Consider the following 26033-nt stretch of genomic DNA (forward strand, 5'->3'; position numbering starts at 1 on the left):
TCCTAACTTCAAGAAGGAATATTATGGTATTACAGATTTCAAAGTGATGAGGTAGTTTTACTTGGTGAGATCAACTGTATTCTGTTAAATGTTCATGTTTTGTGTATTGTAATTACATTAACTTGGGGTGGGAAGCCAGTGTGCCTCTTAATGATGTGATAAAGTACTTATAAGTGGAGATTTGTTTTTGAGTGTCACTCAAGCTATCACATCCAAATGTGCAAAGAGCCCACTCTAAATGTTCAGTATCCTTTCAGAAACCACAAATAAATGACCCAGATAAGGTCAGATTCAATTAATGAGAAGTTGCATATTCTGACAGGTGTCTGGCACTGCCTATACATTACCCATATTAACCAACCTACAACGGTTTCCCTTTCCAGTGGGTAACCCCTATTCTTCCCCTTAGCAAGACACTGCAGGAAATACACTTATGCAAATGTACTTATACTGGATACCAAGATGCCAGAATCACAGGCTGTTGTACTTGTTGACTCAATATGCATGCACTTTATATGCCTCTATAAAAACTGACATAAAAGATATTGAAAACATATTTGCTTTCCTAAAGGTATATGTTCTGTATTGGTACTGGGTATTTGTATAGCTTAGCATTTAGAAGGGTATGATTTCTCATCGAGGGTGATCCATAAAGGGGGTGTGAGTGGTCTTCCTGTGTAACCATTGAAACTGGAGTACCTGTCTGGTGGTTCACATTTATCTGTTGATCGCTTGTTGCAAGAGATGGGAAAGGAGAGTGGCTTAGGTTGTAGAAGTTCAAAGGAAGAATTTGAAGTACGACTGTAATGGCATGGAAGATGGACTTCTTAATGGCCAAAGGTTTCCATTTTTATTTCAGTTGTTAGCAAAATGGTAATAAATACTTACAGCTTCATGTTTTTTCGTAGGCTACCCAAGCTTTTGTGGCAAAGCAAGGGGTATATATATCTGGAACATCTCCAGAGAGCATGAGTAACCTCTTAGCACAGGTTGCAGAGTATGGAACATACTACACCAGACTGAGTCGTTTCTCACTGCAGCCGGTTTTGGATTCCTCGTATAGTAAAGGACTCGTTTTTCAGGTATGGTTCAGTTTCAGGTGAAATTGCAAGTGCTGTACTTGAATTTATGTTTTGTTTTCCTCTGAAAAAATAATTTGTGCACCTTGTATTTTGCAATTGGTAGGGACACTGAAAAAGTCTCATAAATCCTCACAAAGATTGTACCTAGAAGCTGTGTAAAATAGGAAAACGCAGCTCTGTCTCAAAAGAGACTGCTAAGAAATGTACAGAGCACTGATGACCAAAGCAACCTGCAAAATAACACCAACAGAGAACACAAACCATTAATAATTGTATGAAAGCGTATCTCAATTTCAAAACAGTATAGAAGTCGGGTTCAGTAGTTTACTATTGTAATTCCTATCCAGAGCAATGACATGAGCAGACAACTAAAACAAAACAATTTTGCACTATGTTTTTCAAAAGAGAAGCAGTTTACGTCTTCCCAGATGCTTCAAGGGGATTGATATACGTTTAATTTGGCAAAACGAAGAGGCATTGGGGAGTGGAAGAAGAGATTTGGGGAAATGCAGATAGGTAGAGACTAAACCTCACATTGTGTTACTAACAAATGTTGTACTGTTATTTTCCCAGAAATGTGTCCCGCCCCCTCTTATTTAAGGAAGAACTCCTAGTCTCTGCATGGACCATTCTTTTTCTTTACTCTCTCATCCTCAAGATACATTCCCAGTTAAATCTTCATAGAAGCTCTCTATAAAGATAATTTTGGCTGTTATGCCACTTATGTTTCATTGTGTAGAAGATACTTGGAGCACTTGAAAATATTCTGCTACACAGAATGTTGAAAGCTATTGCCAAAGGCCATGTTTTGAACTGTTTATGGAAACGTAGGTGATCATAGTAGGACCACTGGTGCTGTGGATCCTGTTCCATTCTGGGTCCTGTTCCATACACTGACAGTAGAAACCGGAACATCTGATTGAGACTTCTAACCACAGTTTCCTCACCTTAGAATATTCCCCAGGCGTCAGACTAGATCTAGTGGCACAGCATTCCAGTAGGTGACATAGAGTGGTTCCAAGTCAGAAGTGACAAGCGCGGTGCACATATACGCACCACCCCAGCATGCTGACATCTGTTCCATTCTTTCTGTGCCAACAGTGCTGATCCAGAGAGGTACCTCTATTGGTTTTTTACCACTTTGACCTTTTGTCAATTCTTTTTGAGTTTTGCTCCCAGTGTACAAGGGATATGTTCCCCAACAAGCCAACATGATTTAAACTTTGTGAGTAATGTCACAGAGAGATGTCTGATTCTGATCCCCACTTTATTTGTCTGTGGTGCCTGGGGTCAAACTATGACTTCAGGGCCTGCACCGACTGCAAGTCAATGCATCTTAAGGCTATTCGCGAGTGGGCAATGAAGCTCTTGGCGGTGTGGCAGAAGAATGCTCTGTACTGATCTTAGTCCCGTACCGAGGGAGATCTCTGGCCCGTTCCCAGAGCTGATCCCCCGGATGATCTTTATCCCACTCAAATAAGTAGTTGAAGTCAGGTAAGTCGAAGAAGCACAAGAAAAAGAAGCCTTCTTCGACTTCTTCTACAAGCAACGTGCTTCTAGGGCCTGTTCCCACACTGCACCCGCGGAGCTGCTGTCCGGATCTGCTCAACGCTTCCCTGAATTCCCACGAGCTGGAGTGACCAACGCACATCTCAAGGAGTATTATGATGCCACGCACTCCATCTTTGGGTCAACGGCTCCCTCTAGGGCACCTTCATACTCCTGCTGGGTTACCACCAGCAGGTTCTCCCCCCCGACACCAGCAGGGTCCTCTGGACCCTCTCCTGGATTCCGACTGATGCCACTCTGGAACCAACATCTATGCCAGTTTACTACCCCTTAGTGCCTTTCCGGCACCACTGACACCACTCAATGAAGAGAAACCTATCCTCCTCTCCAACTCAGAGAGGGTGCCGCCTCAACACTGCTCAATGCCAACACTGGCCGGAACTCGTCAACCCTTCCTGTACCTGTCACCCTTTGCCTAGCACCCTTCCGGATAGGGAATCAATGAGAATGGACACCTTTGGTAAGAGGATATTTTCATCCACCAGCCTTGCGTTGTTGTTAAACACTACATGCCTCTTGAGCCGTTGGGACTCGGTTGTGCAGCAGCTGTCCATGCTCCTAGAAGAGGTTCACGCCATCTTGAAGCAGCCGTTCCTAGATGGTTGGGACGCAGCAAAATTTACCATTTAGTGTCAACCCCACCGACTTGCTAGGCAGTGCCATAGTCTCAACTGTAAAAAGAACAATTGATGGACAGAATGCAGAACAATGTCATACAATCACCCCGTACAGAGATCTAGGCCTAAATCCATCGTTCTTTTGCTCCCCAAGCCATTCCAGTTTGAGCCCAGCCATGTGCAAATCAGTCTTGACCCTGCTCTCTATGGGAACAGTCCTGCCAGGCCAGGTCCTCCCTGGACTGGAAACAAGCATCCTAGAACCGGTTTCGGGGTTTCACCCCTCATCAGATAGGCGAGCTTGACTCCAGTGGCATGGAAAGCATGGTACCCATGTCTGGGCATACCCGTCCCGTGTATAACTGTGTGTTTGCTTTCTTCACCTTAAGTTGGCAGGGTGTGCCCAGACGTGGGTCCCTTGCTCACTTTGCCACTGTATTCAAGCTAGCCTGGCTGATGAAGGGTGTTACCCAGAAACCGGTCCCAGGATGTTTATTTCCGGCCCAGGGAAGACCTGACTTGGCAGTTCGGGCTGAACTGTTCCCATGAGGGACAGGGTCAAGACTGATTTGCATATGGCTGGGTCTGAACTGGGGCGGTAAAGTGAGCTAAAGATTGATGATGGCTTCAACCCAGATCTGTGACTTAGGGTGACTGTCTGAAAAGTTTCAGTGCTCCATCCATCATCTCTTTGTGTTTGCTTTCTTTGCCCTAAGTTGGCAGGGTATGCTTAGACGTGGCTCCCTTGCTCACTATGCCACTGGATTCAAGTTAGCCTGGCTGGCGAGGGGTGTTACCACGAAACCGGTCACAGGATGCTTGTTTCAGGTCCAGGGAAGACCTGTCTTGGTAGTTAGAGCTGGACGTTTCCCATTAGGGACAAGGTCAGGACTGATTTGCATATGGCTTGGTCTGAACTGGAGAGGCCAATTGAGCAAAAAAAATGATGATGGCTTCAACTCAGATCTGTGACTAGGATTGAGTGTCTGAAAAGTTTCAGCGCTCCATCCATCATCTCTTTGTGTTTGCTTTCTACTCCCTAATTCTCAAATTGCCGCCACGCCTGGAAGAGATCTGACTCTATTTTCCGGGGATGTCCTACCTTCCCTGACAGACATGCCTTTTGATGGCTCCCATCTACTCTGTAATAAGGCTGACATGGCGCTCGACCGCTTTAAGGAAAGTCAAGTCACAGCTGGATTACTAGGCCTCTCCTTGGGTTCCTGACAGCAGCACTACTTGTTTCTCCCCTTTCGTGATGGCGACTTCCATGCGCACCCTCCATTCCAACCTTACCCCCCTCAGGCCAGTAGGGTTCCCAGTCTTTTTATGGCCGGGGATGCGGACCCTACAGAGGACGTGGAACTCACACTGTGTGTACTGTCCAGTCCTCCGCCCCTCTGGCTGCCGCAAAACTTTTTTAATGGGCACTCTACATAGCACACCCATCCCGTTGGCGCCAGGATCAGGAACAACCAGCTCCAATGGCAAGCAATAACCTCTGACAAGTGGGTTCTCCAAACTGTACAATGGGTTTATACCTTCCATTTCTGGGAAACCCCACCTCCTTTTCCACTGTCCTCAGAACAGCTAACGGAGGGCCATCTCTCCTTGCTACACCATGAAGAGCAGGCCCTGTTGGCCACAGAAGCCTTCAAGAAGGTGCTAGCATCATAATTAGGGCGTGGTTGTTATTACCAGTACTTTCTATTCTGCACCCTCCCCGCTCCCTCCTCCCAGCTGCTCCGCCCACCCGCGAACTTCGCCTTAAATGGCGACCGTGCGAACGCGCAGCGGTCACGCGCAGCGGGTGCGCCGATTGTGCGCCGAAGGCGCGCCAAAGGTAAGCCCGTCTGCGCCCGTCCGCGACCGGACCGCGCCCAGCGCCAGGACCCCTGCCCCCCGAAGACCCCGACCGACCCGCCTGACGTACTCCGCCGCCACCCTCACCGCTCTCAACACCGGCCGACTCCCAGAATGCCATCAAGCCACTCCACGACGTACCCACGGACCTTTCAGCTGCCACGCCTGCAAGTTCACCTGCATCCGGACCAGCCTCGCACCAGCACCCGCCAAGTCGAACACCAGCAGCACCCACCTCAAGTGCATCCTGCTCAACACCCGCTCCGTCCACAGACACGCCATCGAACTCTGGAACCTTCTAGATGCCACAGCCCCTGACGTTGCCTTCCTCACGGAGACCTGGATGAACGCCTCTTCAGCTCCCGACATCGCCATCGCTATCCCAGAGGGCTACAAGATCGTCCGGAGGGACCGAAACGCCAACCAGACGGGAGGAGACATCGCCATCATCCACAGGAACACCATCCGTCTCACGACCAGCACCGACAACACCCTGACCAGCGCCGAACACCTGCATTTCCAGATCCACACCAACCCGAACACCACCCTCAGAGGCACCCTGATCTACCGACCCCCTGGACCACGCACACAATTCAGCGAGGACATCGCCGACTTCGTCAGCCCGCATGCCCTCCCCTCCGCCGACTACATCCTCCTGGGAGACCTCAACTTCCATCTGGAGAACAACAACGACCGCAAGACCAGCACCCTGCTCGACAACCTCGCCAACCTGGGACTCAAGCAACTGGTGTCCACCCCCACCCACCTCGCCGGACACACACTCGACGCAGTCTTCTCTTCCAGCACAGACATCGACTTCAGCCACGCCACAGAGCTTCAATGGACGGACCACAGCTGCGTCCACTTCACCTTCAAGAGAACGACGACCCACCAACAGCAGCAACAGGCCGCCCGCAGAAGCTGGAACAAGATCACAGCAGACCAGCTCGCCACCTCCCTGAGCCAGCACCCTCCTGCCAGCTCAGCGAACCCCAGCCAGGCCGCCGACAACCTCACGAAGTGGATCAGCAACTGCGCGGACGAACTCGCCCCACTGAGGACCCCGCCTAGCAGACCCGGCAGCAAGAAGGCCCCATGGTTCACCGACGAACTCAAGAGCTCCAGGAAGAACTGCCGAGCCCTCGAGAAAGTCTGGAGAAGGGAACCGACACCGGACAACAGGACCTCCTTCAAACTTGCCACCCGGAAACACCACCAGCTGATCAGCGCCGCCAAGAAAACAGCATTCAAGGACCGGTTGGACAACAACGCACACAACTGCAAGGAACTCTTCAACATCGTGAAAGAGCTTTCCAACCCCAGCGCAGGAAACAACGACATCACCCCATCGCAAGACCTCTGCAACTCCCTCGCTTCATACTTCCACAACAAGATCGCGGACATACACAACAGCTTCAACAACCAACCAACGCACACCATGACCGAACAACCACCCCCCACCACCACCCTCCACGCCTTTGCCCCGATCAGCACCGAAGACACCATCCGCACGATAAACTCCATCCACTCCGGATCACCGACCGACCCCTGCCCTCACCACGTCTTCAACAAGGCCGACGCTGTCATCGCACCCCACCTGCGAGACATCATCAACACATCCTTCAACACCACCATCTTCCCTGAGAGCTGGAAACACGCCGAACTCAGCGCTCTACTCAAGAAACCAACAGCGGACCCCACCGACCTCAAGAATTACCGCCCCATCTCGCTCCTCCCGTTTCCAGCCAAAGTCATCGAGAAGACCGTCAACAAGCAGATGGCCGCCTTCCTCGAGACGAACGGAGCCCTCGACCCCTCACAGTCCGGCTTCCGAGTCAATCACAGCACCGAGACCGCCCTCATCGCCGCCACCGATGACATCCGAGCCCTGATGGACAATGGAGAAACAGCGGCCCTCATCCTCCTAGACCTCTCCGCGGCATTCGACACGGTCTGCCACCGCACCCTAGTACGGCGCCTCAGCAACATCGGAATCCAGGACAAGGCGCTGGAATGGATCATCTCCTTCATCGACGGAAGAACACAGAGAGTCCGCCTACCACCGTACAAGTCAGAGGCCTCCGAAGTCATCTGCGGCGTCCCCCAAGGATCATCTCTGAGCCCCACCCTCTTCAACGTCTACATGAGCCCCCTCGCGGCCATCGTACGCAAACACAACCTCAGCATAATCTCCTACGCCGACGACACCCAACTGATCCTCTCCCTGACCAACGACCCCGCCGCCGCCAGAGCCAACCTGCACGAAGGGATGAAAGAGGTAGCCGAGTGGATGACGACCAGCCGCCTGAAACTGAACTCGGACAAGACGGAGGTCCTCATCCTGGGCTCCTCACCCTCTGCCTGGGACGACTCCTGGTGGCCTCCCGCCCTGGGCACCGCACCCAAACCAACAGACCATGCACGCAACCTGGGCTTCATCCTGGACTCCTCCCTCTCCATGACCAGGCAAGTCAACAACGTCTCCTCGGCGTGCTTCAACATTCTACGCATGCTACGGAAGATCTTCTGGTGGATCCCCACCGAGACCAGGAAGACCGTCACCCAGGCCCTCGTCACCAGCCGACTGGACTACGGCAACGCCCTCTACGCCGGTACCACCGCCAAGCTCCAGAAGAGACTCCAGCGGATCCAGAACGCCTCAGCCAGACTCATCCTCGACATCCCACGAACCAGCCACATCTCCGGACATCTGAGAGACCTTCACTGGCTCCCCGTCAACAAAAGAATCACCTTCCGCCTCCTCACCCACGCACACAAAGCCCTACACGACCAAGGCCCGAGCTACCTCAACAGCCGAGTCAACTTCTACGCTCCCAAACGCCACCTCCGATCAGCCAATCACGCCCTCGCCGCCGTCCCCCGCATCCGAAGAGCGACTACAGGAGGAAGGTCCTTCTCCTACCTGGCCGCCAAGACCTGGAACTCCCTCCCTCCCGACCTGCGCCTGACCCAAGACCACCTCTCCTTCAGGAAGAAGCTGAAGACCTGGCTGTTCGAGCAGTAGCGGCACCCCCCCCCCCCCGCCCCCCCCCCCCAGCGCCTTGAGACCCTACGGGTATGTAGCGCGCTTTATAAGTGTCACTGATTGATTGATTGATTACTTTCTGATGCTGAAAATGGACAGAGGTCGCTGTTCGATTTTCACCATCTCCATACCTTCCTGCGAAAAGAGAAATTCAAGATGCTCACTTTGGCTCAGGTCCTGTCTGCCTTGAATCCTGGAGACTGGGTGATAATGGTAGCCCTCCAGTGCGTGTATCTCCACAATCCCACCTTGCAGGGCCATACCACAGGCATTACCTGCAGGTTAAGGTAAGCCAAGACTATTTCCAGTTCGCTTTGCTCCATTTTGGCCTCACCTGTGCCCCTTGGGTGTTCACAACATTGATTGTGCTAGTTTTGGCACATCTGCGAAGGTCACGTATTTCAGTCTTCTCCTACCTCGACTACTGGCTGTTTAAAGCAGCTTGACCCAGGCAGTCATTGCCCACCTCCAGACTTCTGCAAACCTTCTTTGGAATTCAGTGAGACTGATTCAGAGGTTGCTGGATTTAATGGCCTCCTGTATCCTGCTGGTCAAACATGTCATATTACGCCTACAGGCTCTGCAGTGGGATCTGAAGTCTTAGTGTGCACAGCACCAGGGGAATCTCTTCGACCTGTGCCAGATCTCGGGGGAGATTGCAAAAGGTCAGCAGTGATGGTTGGTGAACCGTGATTGGATCAGCAGCAAACCCTTCTCCTTTCTTCATCCTCATCTGACAGTGGTGACCGATGAATCTCTTCTGGGTTGGAGCGGCCACCTTAGAAGAAGTGGCGGTCAGAGAACTCTAGTCTCTGACAGGATCTCAGTCCATTCCAACCTTCTGGAGCTGAGGGCTATCTGCTTGGCGTTGAAAGCCTTCCTCCCATGTATCAGAGAAAGGATTGTTCAGGTGTTCACAGATTATCGCCACGTGGTATTGCAACAAACAGGGCAGAGTGGGGTCTTGGGCGTTGTGCCAGCAACTCTGGACAAGACTGCATCATCAGGACATCTTCTTGGTCGTACAACACCTGCTGTGATCTTTGAACACTAGGGCAGGTGAACTCAGCTGCCCATGCCTCATGGACCACGAATAGCACAGGCATCTGGAGTTGGTGCAAGGTCTCTTCCAACCTTGGCTCGATCTGTTCGCCATCCCTGAGAATGCGCGATGTCAGCAGTTTTGCAGGTTGGGGTTTCTAAAGCGGATCTTGTAGGGGACACATTCCGATTAGACTGGAACTCTGGACTCTGGTACACCTTTCAGCTGATACCACTCCTGCAGTGAGTTCTCAAAATGATCAGGACAGACTGGGCTCAAGTCATCCTCTTCCCAAAGCCGGTGGCTACGAACTGGACATAGATTTTAGTATCCAGAACTCCTGGGCTTGAGCCTTTGCCCTCCGTTCAGGCTGCTCCTTCAGGATGATCTCCTGCCACAACACCTTTCACCTTTCACCGAACATGCTCACTCTCCACCTTCATGCCTGGAGATTGAGCAGTGACAGCTGAATATCTTTAATCTTCCAAAATCTGTAATGTTATTCGGACAGCCAGGTCTCCCTTCACAAAAATAATATAGGCATGCCATTAAGACAAGTTTGTTTCTTGCTGTTCCTCACAACAAGTTGGCTCAATTACTTCCTACCTGTCAGTGGTGCTTTTCTTTGTGTTATCCTTAGCCCGGCAGGGCCTTGCCCTGGGCACTGTTAACAGTTACCTGTCCGCTGTCTTGGTGTTCTTGTGGTTGCCGAATCAGCTCTCTTTAGTTCAGTCACCCTTTGTGACCTGTTTTCATAAGGGCTTACAGCATCTGTTCCTACCTGCCCCTTTTGTTATTCCATATCTGACTACTAAGACAGCCTTTTTAATGGCGATTACATTGGCTAGGGTGATGACCAAGCTTCAAGCTCTTTCTGTTAATCCTCCTTACACCAGCTTCTCCCCCGAGAAACTGATTATTTGGACCCGGACCACTTACCTGCAAAAAGTGGTGATTCCATGTCGACCAGAACATCATGCTGCCAGCATTTTACACTCCACTTCATCCCTCTAGGGAGGAGGAAAGGCTCCATTGCCTGGACACTAATAGAGCCCTCTCCTTTAACATTGATTGTACCAAAGAACACTGGGTCAACAATCAGATCTTCACTGGCTTCACTGAGTGAAAGAAGGCAAGGCAGTACAAAGCTTCACTGAGATAAAGAAGACAAGGTAGTGCAAATACGGACTATCTCTCGTTGGATTGTGCTCTTCATAAAAATCTAGTATGTATTGGCTAAGAAACAGCCTTCTAAACGCTTACAGACTCAATCCACCAGAGCCAAGATGCCCACTATTGCGCTAGTGCATGGAGTGGATGTCCTGGAAATCTGTCAGGCTGCTATTTTGTTATCACTCCATATGTTTACGAAACATTACTGCCTTGACAGTCAGGTCTCTCGAGACACCTATTTTGCCTGTTTCGGGCCTTCAGGACATTTTGGTTTAACCACATCGCTGCTGTGGTTATTTTTCCCCTGTGCTGGAAATCGGAATTCTCATGTATTCATGACGAGCTCAGCTCGTCATCAGCACAGCTCAACTGTTCCTCATGACGAGCTGAGCTCGTCATGAGCATGGAAGGGGTTAAAACAGTTCAGAGACCCACCTCCGGGAAGGCTTTGTTTGGGTATCTATTCTAGGTTGAAGAATCTGCAGGTAAAAGTCACTGTCAGAGAATAAGTTGTCGGAGAGTTGGACCTGCTTCTTATAGTTACCCCGCTTTTTGCTGATGTTTCACTGTTTTCGACTTAGACTGGCTGGGTTCCTGCTATCCAGGACCCCAGACTAGCTGATTTCTCCTCTAAATTGATTGCTTGTACTTTAGGTACACTCCAGATTGGATTCTGGGGCACCCTTAAAAGTCCCTAGTATATGGTATACTATGTACCTAGGGTATAGGTACCCTGAGGCTTTCCAGGGGCTGCAGCATGTATTGTGCCACCCCTGAGAGACTGACTCCACAGTTCTGCTACTGTAGCCTGTGTAAGGTGGTGCATGCACCCCTTACTTAGATATAGGTTCACTATATCTACCTTATATCAGTGCACATATAAACCTATCAGTTACCCCTATGGAAGGCCTTATTAATCCTGAAGGCAGGGTGCTGGGTTTTATGTGAGAGGGTGCCCATGCCTGGACAGAGCCCCTCTGCAGCCTTCGAAGCCTATTCTCCGGGGTTGTTTGTGATGCAGCCAACCATATACCTTTAAGTGCATTATAACCTCGTGGTAAATGCTAACTTTAAAACGGCTGCTTATAAACATGTTGTGTTTGGCGTCAGACACCTTGGAATCATACCTCCCCGCCAGTAACTGGTGGGGTAGGTATGATTCCACCCTCCTAAAGGGACATATGCGACACACTGGTACACCTGGTACCCGCTTTCTCGAACTGGGCATCACAAAATGGATGATTACAGACACGCGTCTGCCCTCCTGTTGCTGAGCTGAGCTCGAGCAGGGGAGGCTGGACAATAGGCATTCTGTCACAGGGAGGTGTAACCACCTCCCAGACAGGCTTTAGTGTATTGGGACTGGGTGGCTGCACTCTGAGAGTGCTTTGATGTCTGCACTGGGGGCACATTTGGTGTCCCTGAGCATAGCCCAGCCACCCCTCTGTCCTAACCCTCCCATAGGTGGGTTCCCAGAGTTTGTCCCACCCTTCTTTGGGTATAAAGTAGGAACCCCTGACTACTGGACTATAGATTTTACCTGGACTAAACTCCTCTATAGAAACCAAGTACTTCGACCATCTGCAAGGTGCTGGGTGACTGAAGAATCTCCCTTGCAGGTAAGGAGTTACTCCCCTGCTAAGCAGGCACCTAAACACATCTGACCGGTTTGCATCTCCGAAGCTCCTGAGGACTCCGAAGATTTCTGCAACACAGGAGGTGGGTTCCTGAGGTCTCTGAGTTTGATCTTCGCTCTCAGCAATTCTGAGGCCTGTATCCCTCGTAGGGACCGTGCAACCCCTGTGCACCGTGTAGTTTTGCAGCAGCATATGCTTTTCGGCAATCCCTGAGGCTGTGCATTGGGCTACTTGTAGTTGTGACCCAGTGCAGTGTTTCCACCAAAGATTTCCGGCCTACACTCCACAAGTGTTCTGTGGGCTGGTATTTCGTGATTCATCTCAAGGTCCCTTTTCGATCCCTGTTCCGTTGGTCTGTGGGTCCCTGTGAAGGTAACTTTAACTTTCCGTGGGCTTTCCTGGTTGCTCCAGACATGCCCTGACTCTCCATTGCTTGGAGAGTCCCCAGGACCTTGCTGGTCCTCACCGAAGCTGATTTCCTCTGATCGCGTGGGTTGCAGTTGCCAAGGCTTGTTAGTGTTCCATCTGGACACTGACCCCCCGGCACTCGACATCCTTCGTGGAACAGCTCACCTCCGAACTTTGGTCGTCAATGACTTCTCCTGGTCCCCCTGGCTGCAGAGTCAAGCATTGCTTCAACTCACCTGAAGCACCCCACATCGGCACCCCACATCGGTGGGCATTCGTCTGACGAGTCACTGGTCACCCTGAGGTGACCCAGACTCTGTCCTCTCTGCTTTAAGGTTCTTCTCACCAGCACTTTTCCGCATCACGCCATTGAAAATGACGAAGATTCCGAACATTACTTGACATCTATGCACCCGGCTTCCCTGTGTTAGGTAACACGGGTACTCCAGTACTCACAAGGGTACTGGCCTTAGAACCTTCTATGTTTGAAAGGGTTTGCTCAAAATCCTCTCCGAAGTGTTCTTAATCTTTAAAATTCCAACAGTCACTTTCCCATAGAGTTGTAAGGAGCTCGCGTCTGTGTTCTCACACTGCACCCGTCCTCCGTGGGTCCCCTGTGTCACTACTTTGGGTGGTTCCTTGGGGTCCCACCCTTCTATGTGCTCTGTCGTTCTAGTGATTTAATATTGTGTGCTTTGTTCTCTAATCTCATAAAGAGGTTAGTATATAGTGTTTAGTAATAAATACATATATTTGATATATTCCTTGTGTGGTTCTCCCTTCATTTGGTCATTCAGGAGGTTCTGATCTGGTAAAACAAGTTGCTTTACATTCCTTCGAGACTTAGCCTGAAGGTTTCTCTCCATAGCTACCACTACGATAGCTTTCAATAAAGATTGCATCTAACCTAATTATCAATAAGGGTTGTTTGGACTGGTACAAGGTGCCCACTACTTTTCACACAAGTTACTTATCTTTGATATTGCTTTTTCTGGTACAGACTCTTTTAAACCGCGTCCTCTCTGTTCTGCGAAAAGGGCTCTTCCTCCAAAAGATCTTGTTAGTTTCTGTACACTGGTTACACATCATTCAGTCGTGGCTCTGCATTTTTAAAGAAATAATCACAGAAGAAACTGATATCTGTGCTCTGAGGTGGTGCCTCTATGAGTCCGCTCAGGTCACTACCAATGCGGAGACGTAGACACTATGTAGATACGAAGCTGCTTGACGCTACCTACTAGCATGCAGAGATACTACTTAAGATTTTCTGAATCCGTTCCGAAGCCTGGGGAATATTATATGGTGAGAGGTCTGCGGTTAGAGTCTCTACCAGTAAAAGAGCTACCAAAGATAAGTAACCTTTTCATCTCTACCACCTCGTAGTGGAGCTGAGATTTAGTGGCCAACAAAAGTTAATTATGGGCCTATTCTAAAAGCCATATTAAGTAATTTTCAACAAGTTTCTCAAACAGATGCATGACATTACAATAATATAAATTTCCTTGTTCTTTTGAAGGAAAGTTTCAATTCTATTAAGGACATGGAGGCAAAGATTATTCTGATCTCTTCCATTTATTTGCTTAGCAGCCTTATGAAAAAAAAATTTCATTCAAAGACTACAAATCACAAGAATCTTTGCAACAATTTAACATAACATCCATTGAGTCAGTACAATATATCCAACATCAAGGAAAAACACTTCCTCTTTCTTTAAACTCTGCTTTTCTCTCAGAATTCTTTTTTTCTGGTCTGATCGAAAGATTACCAGGGTAAATTCCCAAATCTCAATAATGTAGAAAAAACAGTCTTCAACATCTACAATATTGGTAATCAATTAATTGTATGCCAGTTATAGCGCCAACACATTTTAAACCAACACAATGTCTGAGAGTCTTTGTGAAGACCCTCACAGTGACCACAACCAAAAATACCGATCCAACTGAAGACTTCTTAGGATACAGGATAGGTAGCACATTGTATTGAATGGGCAGGAATAATACAGGCCTCCGTGTCCTTAATAGATTTGAACCCTTCCTTCATGATAGCTAAGAAATTGTATATTCTGTGTCAGGACCCAGAGGCTCAAATTATGCTAGTGTAAAGCTGGTTCACAATGGTTGGTTTAAAGTAAATAGTCTTGAAAGTAGACTCAGAAGACAGATCGGCAGCCCTGAGAATATCTTCCTGCCAAGTCTCCAAGGATAAAGCTTTGGTGGCCGTATCAATCCCTTCTTCCTGTAGGGCCCATCTCACCCCACAGGCAATAGTCATTGCAAAGACTGGCTTGAAAGGCTTCTTGAGGGAAATGAATTGTTGCACCACCCCATTTGGCATAAATTCATATGCTCTCAGGCAGCGAACCACACACATTTTTGGATGACTAGGAAAAGCAAGATAATGAACCACTCTAGTATTGGACTTCATACGGTACGAAATAGTAAATGACACTCCTTCCCGTGTAAACATACATGCCGTAATGTCGAGGGCACGAACATCATAAACTCTTTTACAGGCGATGAGACATACAGAAGTGTTAACTTACCTGTTAGCTCCTTACAAGACAAGTGTTTGTTATCCTGCCATGAAGGCAGCAATCGGGGTGCAACATTAACCACCTCAAAGGGGGAGTATTTCGGTTCCGGTGGGAAGGATAACAAATACCCCTCAAGATGCAACAGGCTAGTGGATGTTCCCCTTCTGAGAGATCATGAATAGGCATATGACCTGCTAAATTGCTGATGTGCATGCATTGATGGTGTAATAAGCCAACCCCTTGTCAACCAACTCGAGCAAGAAATTGGCAATATGCACTACATCCGCCCCCACCAAATCAAGATCCCTTTGCATACACCAGCGTGACCATCTCCTCCAAGATGAACCAAATCTCTTAACGGTGGAGTATGGCCGAGCTATTCTGATGAGGGAAGCTGCTTGTGTTGAAAGGCCCCTGTAATCTTTCAACCCATCAGTAGTAGAGTTCCGTACAGAACCAGTTGCTGGAAGTTGCCATCAGGGTCCATCAGAAGCTGAGGAATTAGGGGAACGTGGATTGGAAAATCCATAGAATGTTCCAGAAGAACTAGATACCATACTTGCAATCACCAGGATCCTTTCCGCCTTCTGATGCCTGACCAATGCAGTGAGTCTGGCTATCATTAAAAAAAGAGGAAACGCATACTCCTAAAAACTGAATCCAATCTTGGAACAAAAGAGCCTGTTGCCCTCGGAAGAGGAGCCGTATGCCAGCTGAAAAAGTGTGGGAATTGGTCATTGAGTCTTAAGGCAAAGAGATCTACCTGGTATGGACCCCACTGATCCGTAGCTCAATCTGGACAAGACGGAGCTGGTTCTGACTGGCCCTTCCTCTTCCCCTTGGTCGGCTGCTTTTTGGCCTTCCACCTTTGGCCCCCCTCCTGTACCAGCAGCCTCTGCAAAGACCTTGGGTATTAAAGTCAGCCGGGACCTCTCTATGCATAGGCAGATCAGCTCGGTTGTTTCCTCCTGTTTTCTTTCTCTCCGAATCATCCGAAAGATGTCCCGTTTCTTTTCTCCTGATGCCCTTAAGCTCATTATCCTGGCAATGATTCTTTCCCGTCTCGATTACGGGAACAGCCTGTACGTGGGCATTCAGGCTTACGAACTCCGCCGCTTACAGGTCGTTCAGAATCAGGCCGCCCGCCTTATCCTCCACCTCCCTAAGTCTTTCCACATTACCCCCGTTCTGAAAGCTCTTCACTGGCTTCCTGTCTCTCAGAGATCCCTCTTTAAGATGGGCTGCCTGGCCTTCATGGCTCGGGCCCGCATAGGCCCAGCCTTCATTAACTCTCTCATCACTCCCTATACTCCCAACCGTTCCAACCGTTCCCTCCGTTCCTCTAATCAGTTCCTTTCCAATGTACCTCGGTTTCGCAGATCCAAAACTGGAGGCACCAGATTTTCTGTTTTGGGTCCCACATTCTGGAACAGTCTCCCTCTGTCAATCAGATCAATTACCATCTACTCTCAATTCCGCAAGGCCCTAAAAACCCTAAGGCCCGCAAGGCCCTAAAAACCCATCTGTTTTCTATTGCGTACTCTTGCTAAACAGTTTTGGCTTCTCCCTTTTTTTCCCTCAGTTCCTACCTCTAGCGCCAGGAAGCCGTTTGGTCACAGTGCGCTTTATTAAGAACCTTTTTTCATTTTCATTTTCATTTCATCCGTGATTCTCTGGAACAGAGAGAGATCCAGTTTCCATGCATTCTAATCCTTCAGGTGTCTGGTCTGCCAGTCGGAAGACTGATTGAGTCTCCTGGGTAGGTACCCTGCCAATACCGGCAAATTGTTCTCCAGACAATGGTTCCAGAAGTCCCAGTCCAAGTCTGCCAGAACCTTGGATTTGGTACTTCGACCCCCTCCCCCCCCCCCAGCGATTTATATATCTCACTGCCAATATATTGTCCATGTTCAGAAGGATGGCATAAGAAACCTTGTTGGCCCCTAGACTCCGCACCGCAGAGGAGCCTACGAGGAGTTCCAGACAATTGATGTGGAGAGCTCTGAACACTGTCCTCCTGTGGTAATATCTCCACAGCATCCCATACCTGTCGACTGGCATCTGCCTTGATGACTAGGTCTGGAGCTGAGCCAAAGATGGCTCTGCCATCCAGGCATGCTTGTGATCAAGGTTTAATCAAAGGGAGGGGGGAGGAATAACTGTCCATTCAGTTACTCTCAATAAATACTTGCTTGATGCTAGCTTGTTTTTTAACTAATCTTTTTGTGGGCACGGAACTATCTCTGGGCACTACCGCGCTGGACCAGAGGTTGCCTCAGGCTTGAGGCAGGCATACAGCACACTTATCAAACCCTATGACTATGCCACCACGCGTGTGAGGGGCTGAAAAAAGATACACCGCTTAAAACAATTCATCCACCGAGTTTAAGAGGGTTTTTTAAGCAACCAAGGTAACGCGGTTACAAGTGTCCATTCCACCTCTTGATTTTATGCTTGTGATCAAGCCATCAACTAAGTTTTGTCTGGGCCTTCAGAAAATAAGAGACCTCCTGTGCATAAAACAGACTCCTCCGGGAATATTACACCTCCAGGCGTTGCAGGGCCCGGGAATGCAGTGGGCCCGGGAAGATCACTTGGATCAAAGAAGACAGAAGGCCTACAATCCTGGCCAGATGATAAAGGGGGATTTTCTCCCTGTCCAACATTCTGTGCAACTCACAGCATATCAGAAGTATCTTTTTCTGGGGAATTCGGAGGAACTGTCACACCGTGTCGACCTCGAACCTCAAGAAGGTCATGTGTTGAGCTGGAATAAATAAAAATTTGTAAGCATTCGCTATAAACCCCAGTCCCTGCAGAAAATCCTAGGTTATCTGAAGTTGGGCGAATAAAGTCGATTTTTCCTGGTGGATTTGGAGAATGTCATCAAGGTACACTATTAACCAAATTCCCTGTGCATGAAGTCATTCCATGGCGGGTCGCAACACCTTGATGAAGCACCAGGGTGCTGATGACAGGAAGGCATGTGAACTCAAAAAGTTGGCCGTTCCATTCGAACTGGGGAGGAAAAATAGGAACGGTTACATAGGTGTCCTTTAGATCAAGCCTTACCAACCAGTCACGGGGCAACATAATATCCCACAGAAGGTGAATGACTTCCATATTGAAGTGGCGATACACCATCCATCTATTGAAATCTTTCAGATTTATGGCTGGTCTGAATCCCTTGTTATTCTTCTCCACCAGGAAAATATTGCTCAAGAATCCTCTGGGATGAAGGACTGAACGGGTAAGCGCCCCTTTTTCTAGAAGCTCTATTATCTCTTGGTTTACCACCCACGTCCCTTCCTGTCAGAAGACCAAGGGACGGAGATGTGAATGTTGATGTGGTGTGCCGTAAAACTCTATGTGAAAGCCCCTCTCGGTTTGAAGCACCCACGCGTCCCCTGTTAATGACACCCAGTTCTGAATGAACCACTGAAGCCTTTCCCCCACCCCTTGAAGGGGATTTTCCCAAATTGAATATTTGATGTGTATACTCGGTGGAGTATATTTGATCGTATATCGAGTCATGAGAGAGTAATCTATTGAGTATTATGAGACTGTTTTTATGTGGGTTACTTAAAAAAACTTTAGAAATGGTGTAGTAATATGTTCGAGGCATGTGGGCTGCTGAATTCATTTCTGTGCATAGATCGCCGCCTAGTTTTGGGTCCGGATGATTGCACATTGTTGTCCTGGAAGAGTCTTCGAAGTATCACGAGATAGGTGGCTCCTCCCCCGGACTACAGTGCGCATGGGCATCCTCTCCATCCTTAGATTGTTTTTTTCCGCCATTGGGTTCGGATGTACTTTTCTTTACTCAAGTTTGGAAACTTTTCTAAAGGCCAAAAGGCCTTCGGGGTCGTCGGTATTGTTCCGATCGGTGCCGAGTTCTTGTTCCAGTTCTTCTTGAGCTAGACGTCGAAGAGAGCAGCATGGCCTTTTCGACACCGGAGGCCCGATCGTTGATGGAATGGAGCCCGATCAAACGATGCCCCCTCTGTCACTCTAAGTACCCGCACATCGATGTACACCCGGTGTGCAACAAGTGCTTATCACCAGAGCACGATAAGAACAACTGTCTAGCTTGTGCTCGATTCAGGTCGAAGAAAACGCTTAGACTCCGACGCGCAGCGAGGCAAACTATGTCGAAGCCAGCTACCGACCCGGTGAATATCTTCGACGAAGAGGACGATGAGGTCGTCGAGACTGAGGATCCAGAACAGCAGTCAGATCCCGGTTCGGAGCATGACTCTAATTATTATGAAGACGACGAAGACAACGTCGAACATAAAAACGTCGTCGAGGTAAGGGACAACGTATCCCCCATCAGAGCCGTTGATGACGACTCAAGCGATGAACCGGGCCCAACAGTGGGTACGGGGCCCGACACAGACACTCAAAGACCTCCAAGGGCTCAGGTCGAGGCATCGCCAGAAGGCCTTAGCCAAGATCATGAAGAACATTCTATAGCCCCGCGTCAAGGCCCGGCTAAGAATATATCACATGAGCCATCGGTTCAACTACTCAAACGAAACCGAAAGCCATCGAGTCAAAAACGAAACCGAAACTGCTAAAAACAGTCTCCGGGCCAAAAAGCTCGAACCCATCGTAGTCGACGAAGAAAAAAGGTGTCGACGACCCTGCGGGGTCGAAAGTGAAGAGTGTCGAACCGAAGATCGGTGCGCTAAAGTCCACCATTAAAACCAAGCACGTCGAACCGAAGAAGTCGGCGTCGACGGACAGCGACACAAACCAGGGACTCGAGTCTCGGAAGGTTCTCGATCCGAAGCATCAAGTCGACAGGCCACAGCTCGTCAAAGGCCTCGAGTCAAAATACAAAAGCGCCTCAAACGACTAAGTCGAGTCGAGGCAAAAAAAGCGCGCCTCCGACGCCGCAAGCACCGAAGTCAACGCAGGTCCAAAAACTTATTGCTGAGAAGACAGTCAGTTGGGCCTACATCGACGCCGACACCAAAAAAGGTCAGTCTGTCTAAAGACACTATGCCACCGATAAAATTCGGACTGCCCCCTACTGCACGCCCCAAGGCGCTCGACTCAAAACCTGGGGTTGAAACGCCCAAACAGGTGTTATTGGGGAAAAAGGAGTCATCCTCTAGAAGAGGATGTTATGTACCAAGAGCCCTCATATGATGACCAGTCGAAGCTACATATTGACTCCGAATCTGGTAGACTTACTATATATCAAAGGAAGATCAGGTCGGAAAATCCTCTGGAATCATACAAAATTCCACTCAACAAGAAAAGGGATTCTACAACATCTCCTGTCCTTTTTGAGACTGTGAGGCACCATGGCCGGGACACTTCTGCATACTCACCCACACCCACTACTGAGGATATGGGGTATGACGATGATGAACAATAAAATTACCCTGCGGACATAGACCAGGATGACCAGGCTCAAGCCTGGACAGACCCTGCTGACCAGGGGGAGTCACAAACTATTCCTGATACTCCCTCTTATCCTGTTAAAACTTCACCAACAGAAGATACAGCTGCGTTCAACGCTTTAATTGAAAGGGCAGCACAAACTCATGATGTGGACATGCATGCTGACCCAGTTGAAGAGGACTTCCTGTTTGACACTTTCTCCACTTCAGAAAAATCTGTTAAGACTTTGCCAATGCTAAAAGGTGTCCTTAAACACGCAGGGGACATTTTCAAGGAAACCACTAGAGCAAGGGTTATTAACCCCAGAATTGAAAAAATATACAGACCGGCGCCTGTGGACCCTACATATATTCAGGGACAGCTGCCGTTAGACTCTTTGGTGGTCTCAAATGCTCGTAAGCGCGCTAACTCACAAACTACGGGTGATGCTCCTCCTCCAGACAAGAAATCTAAAGAATTAGAAGCTTCTGGGAAAAGGGTGGCTGCTCAAGCAGCTAATATCTGGAGAATCTCTAATACACAGGCCCTATTAGCCAGATATGATAGGGCGCATTATGACACTCTAGAGCAATTGCTACAACATTTGCCTGAGGCCTACAAAGAGGGAGCAGAGATGCTAATCCAGGAGGGGAAGCTCATATCCAACGCATCCATTAAATATGCGCTAGACGCAGCAGACACCGCAGCCAGGGCCATCAACACAAGTGTCATGCTCAGGAGACATGCTTGGTTGCGCATCTCTGTGTTCGAACCTAAGATTCAAACCATGTTACTGAATCAGCCTGTCAACCCTGATTTTTTTATTTGGTCCTGATCTGGACACAATCTGAGAAAAGATTAAAAAAGAAACAGAGACAGCCAAGTCTATGGGTGCCTTGCAGTCCCAACAGTTCAGAGGAGGTTTCTTTCGTCGCTCCAGTAACAGAGGAACTACACAAGGCCAGGCATCACAACAGATCCCATACAATAAAGGGAGCACGCAAACCACCTATAATAAAAATAATAGATGTGGATACCGTGGCAACAGCAGCAAAGGCAGAAGACGAGGGAATAACAACACCAGATCCTCCGCCAATACTAAACAGTGACGCCTTGTCAATGCCCCCGGACCATGTAACACCGTTCGGGGGGCGATTACAACAGTTCCTGCCAGTCTGGGAGAGCATTACCACAGACAGGTGGGTGAGACAACTTATTCAGTACGGCTATTGTCTAGAGCTAACTTCCACTTCACCCAACATACCCCCAAGACACCGTCCTATGTCCGCAGAGCACATAGACTTATTGCAGCAAGAAGTTGTCAGCATGCTGCAAAAAGGGGCCATAGAACTTGTCCCCATACAGGAACAGGGTACAGGGGTATACTCGCTGTACTTCTTAATCCCCAAAAAGGACGGGTCTCTCAGGCCAATACTGGATCTCAGGCCCCTAAACCAATACATCTTGTCAGAACACTTTCACATGCTCACTTTACAGCAGGTTCTACCATTGCTCAGTCAGGGAGACTTCCTCGCAACACTAGACCTAAAAGATGCGTATTTCCACATACCAATACATCCAGCACACAGGAAGTATCTCAGGTTTACCATACAAGGTCAGCACTACCAGTTCAAGGTCCTGCCTTTTCCTGGTGACAACAGCCCCCAGGGTGTTTAACAAGTGCCGGGCGACAGTAGCGGCGCACCTACGGAGAAACCATATTCACGTTTACCCCTATCTGGGCAACTGGCTTATACAAGCAAAGTCGGCCCAGCAATGTGCCAGCCACATGTCCCACACTATTCACCCCCTGCACAGCCTCGGATTCTCACTAAACTACACAAAGTCTCATCTCCAACCCGCCCACGTACAACAGTACCTGGGAAGGCACAGCCAAACTCAGCAAGAATCAACAGCATTCAATCGTTGATTCAAAGATTCAGACCCCAAACCTCACTCCCGGCACAGGTGTTTATGCAGTTGATAGGCATGATGGCCTCCTGCATCTTCATAGTCCCTCACGTGAGACTACACATGCGTCCGCTTCAGGAGGGCTTAGCACGGCAGTGGAACCAGGCTCAAGGACAATTAAAAGACCTAGTGTTGGTGACCAGTCGCGCATACAACTCTCTGCATTGGTGGAACCCACAAAACCTTTGCAGTGGACGACCGTTCCAAGAACCTGTACCACAAATAGTGCTTACGACGGACGCATCTCTCCTGGGATGGGGAGCACATGTCCTCCATTACACAGTGCAGGGTCTATGGACGACACAACAAAGGAAGATGCACATCAACCTGCTGGAACTGATGGCAATCTTCATGGCAATGAAGGTGTTCAAGGTACATTTGTGCAACAAAGTCGTGTTGATCCGGACGGACAACATGACACCGCATGACTGCCATGTACTACATACAGAAGCAGGGAGGGACACACTCTGCACATCTGTCACATCTAGCGCAAAGCATGTGGAAGTGGGCCATTCAGAGAAACATCTTCCTCATGGCGAAACACCTCCCAGGCAGGGACAACCAGATGGCGGATCTGCTCAGCAGACACAGCCACCAGATGCACGAGTGGGAGATACATCCCTCAGTGCTGCATCCGTACTTCCAGCAGTGGGGCCACCCAGAAATAGACCTTTTCGCCACAAGGGAAAACACAAAATGCCAAAGATTTGCCGCCAGGTTTCCACATCCGCAGTCTCAGGGCAATGCGATATGGATGAACTGGTCAGGCAAGTTTGCGTACGCTTTTCCCCCAGCCCCGCTCATACCACTAGTGGCACGCAAACTGCGACAACATTCAATGACACTCATCCTAGTTGCTCCAACTTGGGCAAGGCAACCATGGTACACCACGTTCCTAGAACTTTCCGTGGTGCCTCATCAAAGGCTGCGATTAACACCCAGTCTTTTAACGCAAAGCCATGGCGACATTCAGCACCCAGATCCACAACAGTTGAACCTTGCGATCTGGCTCTTGAAGTCATAGAGTTCGGTTACCTGAACTTGCCTCCTGACTGTATGAATATTATCAAAGAGGCAAGAAGACCTACAACCAGAGCATGCTATGTGGCGAACTGGAAACGATTTGTCATCTATTGTACCAATAATGACATAAATCCGCTAGATGCATCTACTCAAAACATCATATGTTACCTGTTACATTTACATAGATGCAATCTAGCCTACAGTTCCATGCGTATACATTTAGCTGCGGTGGCAGCTTTTCTTCAGAACAGGCAACACCTTTCACTCTTCAAAGTACCTGCTATTAAAGCTTTTATGGAGGGACTCAAACGAGTGATTCCTCCAAGACACCCACCTTCACCTGTCTGGAACCTGAACGTGGTTCTAACCAGACTGATGGGACCACCTTTTGAACCCCTACACTCGTGTGAGATACAATTCCTAACGTGGAAAGTGGCTTTCTTAGTGGCGATTACATCACTTAGAAGAGTTAGTGAGCTTACAAGCCCTAACTATTCAGGAACCATTCATACAAATCCATGCAAATAGGGTAGTGCTACGTACAAACCCTAAATTTATGCCAAAGGTGGTATCCCAGTTTCACATCAATCAGACTATCGAACTGCCAGTGTTCTTCCCAAATCCAGATTCAGTGGCAGAAAGAGCTGTACATACCCTGGACGTTAAAAGAGCTCTCCTGTACTATATAGACAGGACAAAACCTTTCAGAAAAACTAAACAACTGTTTTCACCACAGCACAAAGGCAACCCCATTTCAAAATCAGGTATAGCCAGATGGATTGTTAAGTGCATACACATTTGTTATCAGAAAGCTAAACGCACATTAACAGTTCCCCCAAGAGCGCATTCCACACGCAAGTTAGGGGCATCCATGGCTTTCCTGGGAAACATTCATCTAGAAGACATATGTAGAGCAGCCACATGGACTACCATACATACATTTACCAAACACTACTGACTAGATGTACACTCCAAACAGCAAGCTGCTGTAGGACAGGCTGTACTCGAGACTCTTTTTCAGGCTGCTGCAGCTGGCACGTGCAACCACCGCTAAGAGGGAAACTGCTATACATTCTATGCACAGATGTGAATTCAGCAGCCCACATGCCTCGAACGGAATATGCTACTTACCAGTATGCATCTGTTCTTGGCATGTAGGGCTGCTGACATTTATATCGCCCTCCCTCCTCCCCGGTGCCTGTCGTAGCTGTAGCACTCAGAATCATTATTAGCATGGACATCACTTACTGTATCATACTCCATCCCTGCCACAATGGCGAAAAACAATCTGAGGATGGAGAGGATGCCCATGCGCACTGTAGTCCGGGGGAGGAGCCACCTATCTTGTGATACTTCGAAGACTCTTCCAGGACAACAATGTGCAATCATCCGGACCCAACACTAGGCGGCGATCTATGCACAGATATGAATGTCAGCAGCCCTACATGCCAAGAACAGATGCATACTGGTAAGTAGCATATTCCTTTAAACCTTTGTAATACTTTTATTTAATGAGATCAGTGTCATAATTGTATGTACTGTAATCGTTGTCATGTTATTTAATTGGATTTGTTAAATCTTTTACCAATAAAATAACCAATATCTTCCTTAAAATATCATAGTGGGGACATTCAAATTTCCATGTGACCACATTTAAGGGGTGATTGGAGATGCAATAAGAGTGTGAAAGATTTGGATGGTTCTTTACGTGAACCCAAAGGGAACCTTCTTTTTGACTATACAGTCTGATACGGTGCTCTGTCCCTTCAGTAGTGTGGAGCTCACTCTATCGATTTTTGATTTATGCGCCCAGCCTTTTTAGGAAGACCTGGCAGAGCCGTTCAAAGGCGTCCAACAAGGTAGCAGGCTGTCTAACATTAATGAACAACAAAAGAGTACCAGAGGGTCTAAGAAAAAGAGGGTTTGTAGTGTGCGAAAATCAAACAGACAACAAAAGACCCCTATACTAACCTACAAAAATGGTATTCAATGACATCCTAGTAGATGGTCAGAGATACCCATCAGTCACCACTCGGAACCGCACTTCTTCATTTGGGATTCTTCCAAAACCATCCACACAGATGTGTTCTTTTCAAGCAGAAAGAGACCGAGATGTTGAATAGATCTCTTCTACTGAATAAACAGTAGTATGGTATACCACTTCTCGAGACCAATAAGTGGTAGAGTGCGGTGTGACTGGGGGAGTGCAGTGCAAGGAAAAAAGTGTGTGAAAAAAATGAGAAAAAAGTGTTTAAAATTGGATGAGAGAGTATAGAACAGAATTTATTTGGGTGATACTCACTCCGCCAATATTAAAAATTTGTTTAGACAGTTTAAGAAATGCGCTGTCTAGAAGTGGAACCAGGTCGACATGTTTCAGCAATGCGTGGACAAAGGTGTCCTTGCTTTCTTCAGGACCTTACAACAAATAAATGCTACTGCAAGTATAAAAGAAATAATAAGTGACAACTAAGAGACAGAATTCACAGACAAGTACTGAGGTCACCTGCAGTCTCTAGGTGAAGAGTCTTGTCTCGTTTCTTACAGCTATGTCGTTCACTAGAAAAAGGAGGTTTGAACAAACAGGGTCAAAAGTCAGAAAGACTGACTTTGCACACACAAACAAACACACAAAATCGCTAGGTCTGATATATATAGACCTTAGACTAAGCCCG

General features: G+C 48.4%; 1 protein-coding gene across 2 annotated transcripts in view; it reads left to right on the top strand.

The window, feature by feature from the left end:
* Positions 1–26033, top strand: part of TUBGCP6 (tubulin gamma complex component 6) — a 747379-nt gene that overhangs the window by 204900 nt on the left and 516446 nt on the right. For both annotated transcript variants that reach the window (XM_086967433.1, XM_086967436.1), the window contains exon 5: positions 909–1082. In XM_086967433.1, coding sequence (XP_086823559.1) covers positions 909–1082 — 174 coding nt within the window. The remainder of the gene's footprint in view (positions 1–908; positions 1083–26033) is intronic.

Source organism: Lissotriton vulgaris, chromosome 1_1 (assembly GCF_964263255.1).
Source record: "Lissotriton vulgaris chromosome 1_1, aLisVul1.2, whole genome shotgun sequence".
Taxonomy (NCBI): Eukaryota; Metazoa; Chordata; class Amphibia; order Caudata; family Salamandridae; genus Lissotriton; species Lissotriton vulgaris.